General features: G+C 39.4%; 1 protein-coding gene across 2 annotated transcripts in view; it reads right to left on the minus strand.

Annotated features, from left to right (window-relative positions):
- RYR2 (ryanodine receptor 2) overlaps positions 1 to 17833 on the minus strand; it is a 754822-nt gene that overhangs the window by 95393 nt on the left and 641596 nt on the right. For both annotated transcript variants that reach the window (XM_049646094.1, XM_049646095.1), the window contains 6 exons: positions 17224 to 17358; positions 13887 to 13923; positions 13002 to 13113; positions 10123 to 10219; positions 7891 to 7994; positions 6311 to 6362 (listed from right to left, as the gene is read on the minus strand). In XM_049646094.1, coding sequence (XP_049502051.1) covers positions 6311 to 6362; positions 7891 to 7994; positions 10123 to 10219; positions 13002 to 13113; positions 13887 to 13923; positions 17224 to 17358 — 537 coding nt within the window. The remainder of the gene's footprint in view (positions 1 to 6310; positions 6363 to 7890; positions 7995 to 10122; positions 10220 to 13001; positions 13114 to 13886; positions 13924 to 17223; positions 17359 to 17833) is intronic.

The following is a 17833-nucleotide window of genomic DNA, read 5'->3' on the forward strand; positions in this document are numbered from 1 at the left end:
ACATGGAATCCAGAGTTACGATTAACCCAGTTCTGTGTTCCTATGGTTAAAATATCAAAACTGAAAATAAAAACCTAATTGATATGTAAGCAGTGCTTTCAAAAGATCCTGCAATGGTGAAAGAAGACATGAAGGCATAAGTCTCTTAAGGTGAGTTCAACTTTTAAGACTCAAGGCAAAAATAGACATTATGTGAATGCAAAATGATTACTGGTAAACTCTAAGAAACCATGAAGGCCAAGAGGAAGTTTCGGACTCTGGGATGCTGATTTATTTTTCTTTTCTTTTCTTCTCTTTCCTTTTCTTTTTTCTTTTTTTCAGGCTCCATATTTAGCATGGAGCCCTGACATGGGATTTGATCCCACGACTCTGAGGTCATGACCTGAGCTGAAATCAAGAGTTGGACGCTTAACCTACTGAGCCACCAAGGTGCCCCTTTATTAAAAAAAAAAAAAAAAAAAAAAAAAAAAAAAAAAAAAAAAAAAAAAACCAAGACAATCTTCTTAATGCTTCCTCAAATCATGAAAAAAATATAAACATAATTACCCTATTTCTTCATCTTAATGAGGTTGCAGTGGGGAAATTAAATATGAAGAGCAAATAAGTATTCAAATTAAGAAAACTTGATAATTCCAAGGTCTGTATTTGGCTCACTTTAGAAATTCTCTCCTCATGTTTTCATTTTTAGTTTAGGGACTTTGTGGTCATTGGATTTTCCCCCAAAAGCAGTCTTCCCAAAGGACTAATTCCTTAATTCTCATTTTTTGGTCTATACCTGTGAATGTATCTAAAAATGATGAAGTCAAGCTTTCACTTTTTGCAGATGACATGATATTCTACATAGAAAACCCGACAGACTCCACCAAAAGTCTGCTAGAACTGATACATGAATTCAGCAAAGTCGCAGGATACAAAATTAATGTAGAGAAATCAGTTGCATTCTTATACACTAATAATGAAGCAACAGAAAGACAAATAAAGAAACTGATCCCATTCACAACTGCACCAAGAATCATAAAATACCTAGGAATAAACCTAACCAAAGATGTAAAAGATCTGTATGCTGAAACTATAGAAAGCTTGTGAAGGAAATTGAAGAAGATACAAAGAAATGGAAAAACATTCCATGCTCATGGATTGGAAGAATAAATATTGTTAAAATGTCAACATTACCCAAAGCTAACTACACATTCAATGAAATTCCAAACAAAATTGCACCAGCATTCTTCTCGAAGCTAGAACAAGCAATCCTAAAATTTGTGTGGAACCACAAAAGACCCCGAACAGCCAAAGTAATATTGAAGAACAAAGCGGGAGGCATCACAATCCCAGACTTTAGCCTCTACTGCAAAGCTGTAATCATCAAGAGCATGGTATTGGCACAAAAACAGACACGACCAATGGAATAGAATAGAGACTCCAGAACTGGACCCACAAAAGTATGGCCAACTAATCTTTGACAAAGCAGGAAAGAATATCCAATGGAAAAAAGACAGTCTCTTTAACAAACGATGCTGGGAGAGCTGGACAGCAACATACAGAAGAATGAAACTAGACCACTTTCTTACACCATTCACAAAAATAAACTCAAAATGGATAAAGGACTTGAATGTGAGACAGGAAACCATCAAAACCCTAGAGGACAAAGCAGGAAAAAACCTCTCTGACCTCAGCCGCAGCAATTTCTTACTTGAAACATCTCCAAAGACAAGGGAATTAAATGCAAAAATGAACTATTGGGACCTCATGAAGATAAAAAGCCTCTGCAGTGCAAAGGAAACAATCAACAAAACTAAACGGCAACCCACGGGATGGGAAAAGATATCTGCAAATGACATATCGGACAAAGGGCTAGTATCCAAAATCTATAAAGAACCCACCAAACTCCACACCCGAAAAACAAATAATCCAGTGAAGAAATGGGCAGAAGACATGAATAGACACTTCTCTAAAGAAGACATCCAGATGCCCACAGGCACATGAAAAGATCCTCAACGTCGCTCCTCATCAGGGAAATACAAATCAAAACCACAGAGATATCACCTCGTGCCAGTCAGAGTGGCTAAAATGAACAAATCAGGAGACTATAGATGCTGGAGAGGATGTGGAGAAACGGGAACCCTCTTGCACTGTTGGTGGGAATGCAAACTGGTGCAGCCACTCTGGAAAACAGTGTGGAGGTCCCTCAAAAAATTAAAAACAGAACAACCCTATGATCCAGCAATAGCACTGCTGGGAATTTACCCAAGGGATACAGAAGTGCTGATGCATAGGGGCACTTGTACCCCAATGTTGATAGCAGCACTTTCAACAATAGCCAAACTATGGAAAGAGACTAAATGTCCATCCACTGATGAATGGATAAAGAAATTGTGGTTTATATACACAATGGAATACTACTTGGCAATGAGAAAGAATGAAATCTGGCCTTTTGTAGCAACGTGGATGGAACTGGAGAGTGTGATGCTAAGTAAAATAAGTCATACGGAGAAAGACAGATACCATATGTTTTCACTCTCATGTGGATCCTGAGAAACTTAACAGAAGACCATGGGGGAGGGGAAGGAAAAAAAAGTTAGAGAGGGAGACTCTTAAAAACTGAGAAGAAACTGAGGGTTGATGGGGGGCGGGAGGGAGGCGAAAGTCAGTGATGGGCATTGAGGAGGGCACCTGTTGGGATGAGTACTGGGGGTTGTATGGAAACCAATTTGACAATAAATTTCATATTAAAAAAATTAAAAATAAAAATAAAAAAATAAAAATACTTTTACTGATTAACCATATAGCTAAAAACAGAAAGGAATAATGACCATAATGCCTGTAACAGCAGCCTAAAGATACACTGCTTTCTGTAAAAAATAGGCAAATTCACAGCACTGAAAAAAATAGTCTTCTCTTCAAACTATTCCCTACATGCACATGCACAATCTTCAGAGGGATTGTGAGTAAAGTGACTCTACATTTGTACTTCATAATGCTGATTGAACTAATAGTCATCTGTTTATTCCATTTTTTTTTCATCGTGATAAGTGCACTCCTTAATCCCCATCACCCATTTCACCCATTCCTGTCACCCACCTCCCCTCTGGTAACCATCAGTTCGTTTTCTATAGTTAAGAGTCTGTTTCTTGGTTTGTCTGTCTCTTTTTTCCTTTGTTTGTTTGTTTTGTTTCTTAAATTCCACATATGAGTGAAATCATATGGTATTTATCTTTGTCTGACTTATTTCACTTAGGATTATAGTCTATAGCTTCATCCATGTTGTCGCAAATGGCAAGATTTCACTGTCTTTTATGGCTGAACAATATTCCATTGTGTATATACACCACATCTTCTTTATCCAATCATCTATCGATGGACACTTGGGCTGCTTCCATACTTTGACTGTTGTAAATAATGCTGCTATATATACACATAAGGATGCATGTAGCCCTTTGAATTATTATTTTCATTTTTTTTTTTTGGGTAAATATCTAGTAGCATAATTCCTGGATCATAGTACCTTATTTTTAATTTTTTTGAGGGACCTCCACACTGTTTTCCACAGAGGTTACCTCAGTTTTTGGGATGAGGATTTTCAAAATGAAGAAAGGCAACCTCCAGAGACCCCAGTTTGATATGAATCATCAAAACTAGCCACTAACATAAACACAGGGAAACCACATTTAACAAGCTTGTGGCCGGCATACTTGCAAAGAGCTATTTAACACTGAATGATAGAGCTGAACTTTAAAAATATTTTGGCTTTGGAATATGGTCTGACTCTAATTAAAGAAATGATCATGTATGTTAAAAATTATAAAATTTAGGGGTGCCTGGGTGGCTCAGTCAAATAAGCCTCTAACTCTTGATTTTGGCTCAGGTCATGATCTCGCAGTTTATGGGTTTGATCCCTGCATCTGTCAGTGCAGAGCCTGCTTGGGATTCTGTCTCTCTCTCCCTCTCTCTCTGCCCCTCCCCCCCCCATCTCTCTCAAAATAACTTAAAAAATTATAAGAATTAAAAATACATCAAATGTCAGGGGCTCTTGGATGGCTCAGTCGGTTGAGTGTCGGACTTCGGCTCAGGTCATGATCTCACGGTTCATGGGTTCGAGCCCTGCATCGGGCTCTGCTGACAGCCCGGAGCCTGGAGCCTGCTTCGGATTCTGTGTCCCCCTCTCCCTCTGCCCCACCCCTGCTTGTGCTCTGTCTCTGTCTTTCAAAAATGAATAAACATAAAAAAATTTTTAAATAACGTTTTTATTTAAATAGAAAATATCAGACTATATTGCTCATAGGAAGGGTATTAATTTCATGAAAATTTTCTTTCAACCTACCTATTTTCATGTTTCCATAAATATACTGTATAAATGTGCTTCTTATTGTGGGTTCTATTTTTTTAATGTTTATTTATTTATTTTGAGAGAGGGAGAGAAAAAGAGCATGTGCACATGCACGAGTGAAGGAAAGGCAGAGAGAGAGAGGGGGAGAAAGAGAATCCCAAGCAGGCTCCATGCCATCAGCACAGAGCCCAACGTGGGGCTCACTCTCATGAACCATGACATTAGGACCCGAGCCAAAATCAAGAGCCAGATGCTTAACCGACGGAGCCACCCAGGCACCCCTGTGGGTTATGGTTTAAAATAAAGCTGGAAGGTAACAACTTTTCCTTATGCTCTGTAGCCTGTGCTCTCCCCCTGCTCCCATTCACTCGAGGCTACACCACAAATAACTTCCTTGCCCATTCTACTGGCTCCTGACCACCAGGACAGAAGCACGTTCAAATCTCTCTCTTAAATACAAGTAAACAAACGGCAAACAAAAATAATCCCCCTTCAACGTCACAATTCCATCTAGATATTCTTTTTCTCTTCTCATCTCTCTCAATCTTCTAGTAAAGAAACATCTAGGCCACATCTCCTCACTCGTGGATCTCTGCTTAGTTCCCCATAATATGGCGCTAGCACCACCAATGGCCCCTCTCCATAATCTTCTGGAACTGTTCTCACCATGGTCACATGATGCCCATGTACTAAATCCTAGAGAAGTTTCAATTCTTACCTTATTCATCCCTATTCCTAGCAGCATACGATTCTGTTGACTACTCCCTTAGGTCTACAGCTCCTACATATGCTCATGCTTAAGATTCTCCACCTGCCTGTTTTTTTAACGGGTTTCTTTTCTTCTAGAAGGAGAAACATAAACCCATGTTTTTAGAGGCGCAGGCGCAGGCCTTCCCCTCTACAGAGGGGAAGAGACGCCTTCTCTTTCTGGGCAAGACCATCCATGTCTATGACCTCGATTCCCTTCGAATGCCGGTAAATCCCAAATCTGTATGTATAAGCCATCCCTGATATACTGAATGTCAGGCATGAATGCCTCATCACATGTCTGACATCTCCACGTGGCTGTCTCACAGGCATTTTTTTTTCCAATATATGAAATTTATTGTCGAATTGGTTTCCATACAACACCCAGTGCTCCTCCCAAAAGGTGCCCTCCTCAGTGCCCGTCACCCACCCCGCCCTCCCTCCCACCCCCCCATCAACCCTCGGTTTGTTCTCAGTACACAGGCATTTTTAACTAACAAGTCCACAATGTAATAGGTCATCCTTCCTCTTCACTCCAGGCCCGCAATTCTCCCGGGCTCCCCATCTCAGTATCGGGTACCACCATCTACCCAACTGCCCACGTGAGAAGCTTCAGAGACACCCTGACTCCTCTTTTAATTCACCCCTTCATTCACCCTCCTATTGTGAGATATAAATGAAACAAAGACTCAGGAAATACTGTTACTATGTTCACATGCTCCATTGTCACTGGACAGTCACGGACTCCCGTAAACCTTAGACTAAGCGGGCCTCCCAACTACGCACCAGCTCCTGTACCACTAACAGCACTGCTACCACTGAACTCGACACAGCTTTTTGCGATCACTTGCTTGCATTTTGTTTTCTCTCCCTCAGACTATCAACTCCAGGAAGGGTGTATGCATTTTCTTCTTATTGGCCATGTCATCGACAATACCTTGATGCCCAGTGAATATTTGTTGAATGAATGAATGAATGAATGAATGAGTGAGTGAATGTTTGGAAAATTAGCTCCCCGTAAATAAAATGTGAACGGGGAAACAATGGTTACCTGTCAAGGAAGTTTGAACAGAGATTCATTCAGCAAGTGGAAAATTAAGATTAATGCCTCTTCAGGCTTCTAGGATTTAACAGTATTTTATCTAGACCCCAAAGTACATAGATTTTTATCCTTATGTCAGATGAAAGTGATTTCCCTTTATTCAAATTAAACATTAAAGTCAAGATGGATTTATTTACCTTTGCCATAATATCTGCATAAGCCATATATAAAAAATCTTCCTCCAGTTTGCTATGAAAAACAAGAACAACACATGAGTTTTTAAGTGGGAGGCTTGTCATGAGCAGAACTACCATCATGGTAAAATAACCTTTAGTTTTCAACCAGTATGCCCTTTTAAAATGAAATAAACACAAAACCTAGGCAAAGTCATCATTCAGAAATATTGTAGAATCAGCAAAGATCTCAGACCTACACGGCTGTCCCTGTCCCGCCTTACCTTCCAGAAGAGGCCTTCAAATCTCACAAAATAAATGGTCTAGTGACTTACACACAATGTATAGCTTTCATTTTCTTGAAACTACAGAAGCTGAAACAAGCAAATTTAAATGAGGTAGGGGCTTTGACAGCAGAAGCGATACTCGACATTGGATGGAAAGACTCCCCAAATTCTGATGCTACTATATTGCCCCAAAAATACAATGGTCATAGTGATTCTCAAAAATTAAGAAATATGTTTACTAATCCTTTTCTTACAGCGTATGGAAATCATTAATTCATGAAGAAAGGTTTCCATCAAAAATTACCTAATATTTGCAAAGCTATTTCAGCAGTTCAAAGCTTCAGCCATCAGAAAAATTCACTTATGAAAATACCTCATTACCTGACAAGGCCAGACAGAGGGTTGCTCTATGCTTAGGAATGAGATGATTTTGTTAGTTAGGAAATAATAAGAGAGAGAGAGAGAGACATCGTGAGAGAAGAATGGATCACATTGGCTAAGGGGGAGAAATGTGCATTATTATGGCATGCATAGAGGTCACATGAATTTATCTAGACTCTGAAAAGACTCGGGCGGAAAGGATTGATAATTAAATTATCTTCCGGCTTCTGCACGAACCAGAGGGAGGCCTTGGGCAAAGGAGGATTCCTTTTGTATGGCAGGGATGCAGATAAATGTTTTATAACCTCTCCAAGGTTTCCTCCACAGAGCGAATCTATGTAGTGCTCCCTAGGAGGAGCGGACGCTGAGCCCATTTTGACTACTGGGCATCTGAGTGCAAAGCTTACTTAACTACACAGAGGGTCAGCCTTTGTGGCTCCGGGAAATTCATATGAACCAGGCTGCAAAAGCCAAGGAAAATGGAGAACGCCCTCAAAATAGACCTCAAAGAAACTTCCTGTGGAGATGATGGTTCACCCACCTTCTAAGGTTTCTTAAGACCCACTGCACAATCTACCCAGGAAATTTGGGTGCCCACATTTTTTTGTGTACTGGAATTTGCTTTGGGTTCCTTTTTTTATTTATGAAGGCCATTTGCGATGAAGAAAAAACTCATTTTATAAGATTCAGGATCAAGTAAATCCGCTGATGACTAAGTTGTTAGGAAAAACTGGAGCTCACAGGTAGACATCAAAGCCTGCACTTGCATGAATGTTGGCCCACAGGTGTGTGGCAGACTGGTCTTATCTTGGAACAATTCTCTCTCCTAACAAGAGTCAGATGAAATTGAAACATGAATATGTGACACACGGGATACTGAGACATGGGTTTCTTTATCTGTTCTTCCTATGCTCACACGAACCGTCCCAACCATACCATTTCTCTGTTAAAGCTGTTCGACTAAACAGAAGGATGAGCTGATGGAGGGGATCGACTCTCTTCGTGCCTTCCTCTTCCTCTGGAGGGTCTGCTCCAGGTTTCTACAAAAAAACCAAATTGATAAAATTTCACACTGAAATGAAATGTTCACTCAAACTCAGGAGCAGTGTGAGGGTCAGGAACAATGAATAAAAGGAAAGCTATTTTCTTCCTGCTCTGGCGTATGTGTGTGTGTGTATGTGTGTGTGTGTGTGTGTGTGTGTGTGCGTGCGTGCACGCACACGTGTGCACGCATGCTTTAGAGGCATTGTGCGTGCACGTGTGTGTTTTATATACACTGTGCATATGTGTGTGGGTTACATAATCACTGCAAAATTATGCAGCTTAAAAAAAGTTATTTAATAATTGGACCAAAAAACACTATGGGCAAGGATGACTCACATCACTTACAAATTCTGACTGCCATTCTTGGAAGCAGATTCACAACTGGGGGTGTATTTGGTACAGAGATGTCAGCTTTATGGAGGGCTCAATTTATAAAGAATTACAATAATATCCTAGGTTGTTCCAAGTATAAAAGTTTAGTCCGCACAACACTGAAAATTGATTATTAAACATAGCATCGTCTTTGCCTACACAAGCAATGACAGGGAAAGAATGCTAAAAGTTAACGTGTGAACCACTTCTACATTTTTTATTTTCAGTTACTTTAAACTTACAAAGAATAGTTTTGTACTATTAGAACTTTTAACATGAGGAAAATTATAAAGCATTTTTACTGACTGTAGAGTTAATTAATCTTGACTGTCTGTTGAATGGTTTAATGACTTTTGTATCTCCAAGGCCTTAACCATTTAGACTGATTTTCTCTCTACATAAATGATGTTCTTTCCTGGATTTAAAGGTTAATATTGTAGATACTGGGTACACGTCTGTAAGATACCCAAAATTCTATTGGTTGTTTTGGTTCTAAAGCCAAACTAGAATTCATTTAAAATATATAGGGATAGTCAGGGTCAGGCTTTCATGAATTATATCAGTTTATCCAATATTCTCTGATAACTTGGGAGTTAAAAAAAAAATGTTAACAGATGAGGTCTTTAACTTGAGAATCAAGAAACCTCCAACTAGTCTGCAAAATTCCAGAGGACCATATGCCTGGAAATTTTCCTGAGAAGATAGTTTCATCAGATATTTTTAAAAAATAACTTTAGGTTTATTTATTTTTGAGAGAGAGAGCAAGCGAGCATGAGTGGGGAGGGGCAGAGAGAGAGAGACACACACACACACAGAATCCGAAGCAGGCTCCAGGATCCATGCTGTCAGCACAGAGCAGGATGCGGGGCTCAAACTCACGAACCGCGAGATCATGACCTGAGCTGAAGTTGGACACTTAACCAACTGAGCACCCTGGTTCATCAGATATTTAATCAGGTCCGTGACTTATAAAACATTAAGACTGGGGCGCCTGGGTGGCTCAGTCAGTTAAGCAGCTGACTCTTGATCTTGGCTCAGGTCATGATCTAATGGCTTCGTGAGTCTGAGCCCTACATGGGGCTCTGTGCTGACAGGGTGGAGCCTGCCTGGGATTGTCTCTCTCCTCTCTCTCCCTGCCCCTTCCCCACTTGCACAGTGTGCCCCTCAAAAGAAATAAACATTAAAAAAAAGATTTAAAAAAAAAGATGAAGACTCCTCTCCTCTCAGTACGAGAGCACCTTTACCTGTCCAAAATGGTGGGACCAAAAATCTAGTCTCCATCTAATGCATTTTACCATGACTTCCTGTTCTTCTTGCGTCTAGTCCCATCATTCTCTGCCTCATATGTTTTTAAAAACCAGCTACTTTTCATTGGCTTTTGTTAACCCTCAACTTATTTTTGGTGGATAACTTCTATATGGTTCAGCTTTTATAGTTCTATGCTAGGTTCTAAGGTGTTTAAAGGTGCTCTGCAGAAGAATTTAAAAGAATAATCGAGTCAAAGCCTGGTTATAATAAACTTCTATCATTCATCTGAAATTCGGAATTGCTGGGTGCTGATGAGATCTCTGAAGTAAGAAGAATAAGATGTTCCCTGAACATTGAATGCAGTAGCAGTCAAGAATAGAAAGTTTCCTAGGACCAACACTGCAATGGTGCTTTCTCTCCGCTGTGATAGGATAACCTGGTCACGCCAGCGTTACTCCACCAGACCCAAGCCCTCTTTCAACTTATAGCCCCATTAAGACATACTGCTAAATCTTCTATCAGCTTATCTTCAAAGTAGTGTTCTTCTGTTTCAATCCAAGACTTTTCGTATCCCTGAAGAAAGAGGTTAACGGCCCGGTGCCTAAAAAAGAAGCATAATTTCAAACAAAGAGTTTTTTTTGTTTTTGTTTTTGTTTTTAAATAAATTGGACAGGTGCTTTATCACTGGACTCTCGGTGCGCTCAAAGACAGAAGATAAAAATAAACTTCCCACTCTTGATTGCACAGGCAAGACATGGTAGTCAATAAGGCAAGGCTTCTCGTAGCACATTCTGACTTGCATTTAAATTCTGGCTCTGCCATTTCTAAGCTTCATAATGCTGGTCAACTCTTCACTTTACCAACATTCACTTTTTGTTCATTGATAAAACTGGGAAAACCCCATGTGCACTTCAGTCTGCAGAGACTTAAAATGAGATAAGCCATGTAAAGCACATGGGGTATATGGATGGTCATTAAGCGGTAGCTAGTATGACATCAAGTGGCTTCGGCAAACAATATAATAAGGATTAATAAGGAATTAGTCAGTGGTTGACATTAGACACAGGCCCTGAGGATGACAAAACGAAACGTATTGCATGAACTTAGTAGAGTATACACCCAAAGATTAAATACTGGAATACTGATGATAAACGGTGGCCTAAGAAATAAAAAAATAAAAAAAATAGCGAGGACTAAAAGAATAAGTAAACTCATCATGAAGCCGATGAGAGGTATGGATAAGACACCACCATGGGAAAGGATAAGAGAAAGTCATGACCATAAGGGAACATCATAAGAAAGTTAGAAGCGTTAGGAGAAAGTCAGAAGTGTTAAAAGGAGACGTGTCATTACGGGGTGGGAAGAAAGCTGAGGCCAATGGAACTAATGGTGAGTTACGGAGTCATGAGACACGTGGTTAGATAGGTTTATGAAGGGCCTGGAAAACCAAGGAGAGGAATTGACAGTGCATCTAGAATGCTAGAAATCACCATAAAGTCCTGTGCACGGGCCAGACATGACAAAGGACAGGCTCGACAATATTGGTACAAGAGAATCATCTGAGTGGCTTTGAAACGATACACTTGCTAAGCCCTCACAGAAATTCTCATCCAACAGGCTGAGGCTTGGATATTTCTTAAATGAATTTGAATGTATTTCCCAAAAGCGCCAGGTCTGAGCACCACTGCAATAAAGGATACAATTTTGAGAAGGTTACGTGAGAAAGTGGAACAGCAGATTCCATAACATCAGGGAAATCACCTCAGAATCTGCTGCCATCAACCTGATATGAAGCAATAAACACGTGAGCCGGAGGGGTGGCCATAAAAGGAAGGATAGCAATGTGAAAAGAGATCTAAGAAAAATCTGATGGAATCTGGAGAATGACTGTACAGGACGGACCAGAAAAGGAGTAAAACTATGGATTCAAGGTTAATGTTCTATTGACTAACTGGTGACACCATAACTGAGTTAGAGAATTTAAAGTGGCACATGGTCTGAGGGGGAAATTAATGTATTTTATACTCAGTGAATGTGCCTTGGCAAGGAATCCAGCTGTCTCACTGAAAGGGGAAAGTGTGAAGTTTCTTTGTTTGCTTTGTTTGAGGGTTGGGGGAGGGGTTTGTATTTTGTGTTGTTATTCTCTGACTCATTTATTTATTCAAAGATGTTCTGAAGGTCAGTGTTCCAGGTACTAAGGATATAAAATTGAATAAAACTCTAAAGGATCTCAAAGTCCAGGGGTGCATGGGTGGCTCAGTCGGTTAAGCAACTGACTCTTGGTTTCAGCTCAGGTCACGATCTCATAGTTCATGGGTTCCAGCCCCGCATCGGGCTCCACGCTGACAAGTCAGAGCCTGCTTGGGATTCTCTCTCTCTCTGCCCCTCCCCTGCTCAGCGTGCATGTTCTCTCTCAAAATAAATAAATAAACTTAAAAAAAAAGAACCAAAATAAAGGATCTCAAAGTCTGAATCAGAGAGACAAATAGGCCCAACCTTACAGGATCGTGCCTACAATGAGAGGTCTGTAAGAGTGTTCTGGAAACAAAGAGGAGGAAGTGTTCCATTTGCAAGGAGTTGAAGGGCATGGTATGGTTGGGTCAGAGATATTCCAAAAAAAGAGACGCAGTTGAGCTGAGTCCTGTTTACCAGATGTGGGGACGATGCCACTTATACAAAGCTCAGAGAGGAAAGAGCACAGTTTCTTAGGAAAACTGCAAGGAGGCTGAAATGGTACCTGGGCCACCGAGTCAGACTCAAATGTACCAGTTTCTCTGTTAATGAGTATGCCAGCTGTAGCTCTAAGAGAAGGTTGAGGGACGGTTAAACACCTTTCTGCTATTCCCATAAACTAGATCCATACCAGTTCTTTTCCCCAAGACCGAAAACCACAAGAAATAATAAACAGCAATGGACATTAATAGTGCTAAATTTGGTTCTAAGCACACCCTATACCTCAATCCATTAAATAATCTGAACAACTCCATGGGGCAAATCTCATCATGGCACAAATGAGGAAACTATAACCAAGTCAGGTAAGAAACTTGACCAATGGTCATGCAGGCATCAGCTGACATGCCAGGGTTCAAATCAAGGCAGTCTGACTCCAAAGAGAGAGTTCCTAATTACCCTACCCCGCCTTACATACGTGAGCATAACTTCCTCGGTATTCAGAAGTGATTGAATAACTGCACCGCGCATCACAGTTCTCTGAGATCACCCAACAAAGAAAAACAAGCTCAGGCATTACACAAAAGAGCCAAGACCTGTTTTGCATTCTTCTCTCAGACTACTGCACTCCTGTTAAGGTAGACGCGATGCTCCTCCAGCTTACTAGGGAAAAAAGAACGTTCATCTATTGCCGACATTAAAAAAATTCTGACCTTGGCAGATTATATAAAGGAGCCATTCGGAAGCAGGCCACCACTGCCCTCTTCCTCTGCTTGGACAGAAGTTTGTGCCATACAGCTTTCTTCGATCTCTGTGGGTGCTCCACCTGAGGTAAAAACGATACAAACAAAACATTAAATATGTTGAACTCCGACTTACCCTCAACAATACTGTATTAAACAGCTGTGCCTTTTACATTAAAAACGTTTGGAATTACAATTCCCAAAGTACCCCTGCAATTATTATAGGAAAGCCCGTGTCCTAGAAGTCACCCAACGCTAAATTGGAAATAGTTTTGAATGCTGTGTATTTTCTTTAGTCAAAACAGAATATCTCCCCAGTAGTGTGTACTTAAGAAGCTATGTCATCTGTAAAATCAAAGAAATATAAAACCATTCTACATAAAATCATTTTGCAGCCTTTTCAGAATCTGGTTATGGTTCTAAAACATGTTTTCTGCCTATGCAAAAAAATCAACCTATTCTTATTTATGTATCCATTTCGACCAATTTTATCATGAGAGTTACAGCAGTAAACACGAATAGAGGCAGACATAGAAAATTCTACCGAAATTTCAACTGTTCCTTACTATAACAGGATGGGGAGAAAATGACAAGGCTTCAGGAACACATTACTAGGAGTGAGGAAAAGAATTTAATTTTGCAAAAATGTTAAAATACATTATTATTTTGTTAGATAGGGACAAATGAGAATTCAAAGTTGCAGTAAATGAGGCAAGCAAGCTATTTATTTAGCTAATGGTGTTTGGAGCTCCAAGAGGAAAAAGAGATTAATTATAAGTATTAGAGAGGAAAAAAACCAACAACATGGAATTCTAAATTAATTAGTAGTCTCTAGGTAATTGAGCACTGTACTTCCCAGACTGTAATATCTCCGGTGCATAGATGTAGATTTCTGGAAGAAATAAAAATGTTGCGTTAGCTAAAAAAATAAATCTAAAGTCTATTATCCTTTGCAGTAAAGGGTCAAAATATGAATTGTATAATGCCTGAAGAAAACATTAAGAGTGTCTGGACTAGAGTGGCTTAGAAATTTTAATGAAGCAACTTGTCTTTGGAAAGCACTTATTTATATCCATGATGGTCCTCCCTCCACAGGATCAGTAAACGCTTTGTGACAACTGTCCACTTCGATTTTCTTCTTGGTGGCTGTGTTAAGTGAATCAAGGCTGGTATCGTTCAACTAGACTCAATGCATTACAGTGCCATTCTGATATTCAGGCTGTATGAGGTAGTTTTTTCTGGGAATAAGGTATTCTGATGGGTGTGGGTGATAGTCAACAAACACATTGCAATAGTGAGGCACTGAGGATACGGTAGTGACCATGGTAGAAAAGGTGTCTGCCATCATGAAGCTTATCACTTGGCAGCGCATTTTACTATACGTGAGACGTGCTTAATGCCTCTCTTCTCACTGTCCAAATGCTGGGAGGTGCTGCTGTGTTAGCTTGGCTCGAGTTTAAGTGTTAGGAAATCCCAAGGAGACAGGTTACTCTCATGGACAAAAGTTACCAGATGTACAGCACAAAATATATAATTGCAAAGGTTGCTGATATCTACGATGAATTAAGTATTTGCTGCGCGCCCACTGTTTATGCACTGAGTTTGGCAGGTGAAGATACTCATCACAAGCTACTCTATGACTGAGTTACAAATAAACATCAGAATAGAGGTACTGAAGGCATGAATTCCTCTTGTGGTACATCCTCTGCTCTTTTCTATTCTTTGATAATTGATGATTTCTTTTTACTCATGTTCTTAACCATCTGTAAAATAGTTGGCCTGCACTAAAATCTGACCCCCTTACCTTTTCCTAGAAAATTCCTACTTCTCCTTTAAGATTATGGGGATCACCTACTTCATAACTAGATCAAGCCTGGACTCCTTTTATAGCCTCTTCAGCATCTTTTGTATCCCAGCACATCTGTATTATTACATATTTATCTATCCACATTCTGTACTAGAGGATGACTCACTTGAGTAGACAGACCACGTTCAGTTCCCTGAACCTGCGAAGTATAATGCTGCCATATGGTCGTGCACTCAAAAAATGTTCAGGGAAGGAACGACTGCTTCAGAAAATGAATCTCACTACTTTACAAATGACTTCATCCATTATGATTGAATACATGTGTCAATATGTAATATGTGAATATAATAAAACTATCAGATTTCAATAAGCTTCATTTCATGTATCTAATACTCATTCAAGCAAATCCAGGTATATGCATAAAAACCAGGAAGAGTTAAAACCTTACGGTAGAACAATGCTGCCAGGAATAGTTCTCTGGTAGACATTTAATAGCCTTCTTAAATATGTGTTTCTTTCTTCTTTTTTTTAATGTTTATTTATTTTTGAGAGAGAGAGAGAGAGAGAGAGAGAGAGAGCGAGTGGTGGAGGGCAGAGAGAGAGCGAGACACCGAATCTGAAGAAGGCTCCAGGCTTGAGCTGTCAGCGCAGAGCCCGACGTGGGGCTTGAACTCACGAACTCACGAACCGTGAGATCATGACCTGAGCCGAAGTCAGATGCTTAACTGACTGAGCCACCCAGTCTCCCCAATAGCTTTCTTAAATATGTATAAACTCTGGAAAAACAACTCTAGGACTTTATATATCACTTAAAATTTCATTACCTTAAGTTTTGTCTTCTGTTGAATGATAATTTGTACTTATTTAATATTTCATGGAGATATTGAGGGAAATATTAAGTTCATTATATAGTACATATTACATATGTATATTACATATGTTATATATTATAAATATTGTGGTGTTACACAATGTGAGTACATGTCCATAGCCATATGGTTTGAGAGTATCCTAGCTACATCTCATCAGGTATAGTGACAGATCGCATGACACTGGAGAAGTTATTAATGTTTGAGGGTCACGTAAGTAAGCAAACAAGGAAATTAAAAGGATATTACGTTAGGTGATATCTGTATGTGACTTAACTGGTCAAGGCAGGGATGAAATATCACCAGATAATATAAAATAGAAATCAAAGAAAAATCTTTGTCATTGTTATGCTAAGATATTCTGCAAAACATTTACGTGACAAAGTTCCTGAGATGACACAGGCCATTTTATGATTTTATGTGTACTGTAAAAATGTGAGATCTGCCACATCAGGTAAAGGTTGTCATGAAAGCCCAGTGACAGATCACACTGTTGGGTTCACACTGAACTCCCTCACTCTGGTGTCATTTTGCCAAATGGACCTCATTAGACACAGGGACAATGTCCCTCTATTGCAAATATCTTACCTAGGCCAGAAGATTCCTTACACAAAAACGTAACCCACTGATGGATAATTTTTCGAATACTCTCAATTTGAGAATTGTTAAACAAAGGTAATGAATACAGAAGTCAAACACATAGTAAACTTTGTAGTTTAAAATAGGACACAACTGAAAAATTATATAAAACCACTATTCTCACACAGTTTTAATATCGATGCCGTAGCTGTTATCCAAATATATTTATTGCTGATCTTGGAGAAAATTAGCTCAAAAATATCTCTAATAAAAGGAAAGTTGAGGCAAGTAACCAAAAAAATTCAAATATTAAACTAGTGAAAGCATCTCAAACATGTTGTTATGAGCAGTAATAAAAAAATGATACATAGAACATGAAATCAGGTAACTCCTGAAATTTTTGTTAGAATGATTTAAAATTAAGTGTATAATCCTATTTATCTGTATAAATATGGAAATATTTTGGGGCACCTGGGGGGCTCAGTCAGTTAAGCATCTGACTCTTGATTTCGGCTCAGGTCATGATCTAATGGTTGTGAGGATCGAGAACTGCTTTGGGCTCTACACTGACAGCATGGAGCCTGCTTGGAATTCTCTCTCTCTCCCTCTCTCTCTGCCTCACCCCTGCTTGCACACGCACATACTCTCTCTCAAGATAAATCAATAAAATTTTTTAAAAAAGAAATATTTTGAGAAAAGACAATAAAACAAAGGCCGTGATATCTCAAAATATATTACTTATATATTGCCACAAAAATTACAAGCTTGGAAATTTGCTTATTAGGTATAAGCACTCCTGAATCATATATTATTTATAATGAGTGAGCTGAACACACATGTTTTTGGCCCACCCATAGCTAACAAATTAACACATACCATCTTTGAAATGTTTTTACACGGTTAAGGCAAATACTATGGAATCCATGCTGAGTCTAACCTGCTCAAGATGAAAAAGCACATTTGCTATATCTAATACTCTCTCTACGGTCTTCTCTGGATCTGATGTATCTTCAGTCCTGTTCGGTAAGTCTTTGTAAAGAGCCATTTGCCATCTGATAGCAGGATCCTCCAACTGCATGAAAAAGGAAAAAAGTTTCAAAAATACAAGGTTACGATGTAAGGAAGGGAAGACCTACTTTACTGGGTGTAGCCCAGTGTCAAAACACCATGAAGAGATCAACACAGAGAAAGACCTTGTATTCATGAAATTTACCATCCAGTGGGGAAGACAGAAATTAAATATGTACAGTTGCGAGGAGAGCTACTCAAGAGAAAGATAAGGTATCATGAGCTTGGACCTAACCTGCTGGTGGCTGTTAAGATTCCCCTGAACAAGTGAAGTTTTACCTAGAATGTAAGGATGAGCTGGATATGATCAAGGCAAGGAAGTAGGCAAAGTGATCTATCTTTCTCTTCCCCTTTCATGGTCAAACACTGAAAGATTTACATACTTACTTTTACAGGCAATGATACAGGATCTCATTTATCTATAAATACAGGGACTCTGCAACTGAGTTTAGTCTCATTGAAACAAAGATATCAAATAT

The sequence above is a fragment of the Panthera uncia genome, chromosome D2, assembly GCF_023721935.1.
Source record: "Panthera uncia isolate 11264 chromosome D2, Puncia_PCG_1.0, whole genome shotgun sequence".
Lineage (NCBI taxonomy): Eukaryota > Metazoa > Chordata > Mammalia > Carnivora > Felidae > Panthera > Panthera uncia.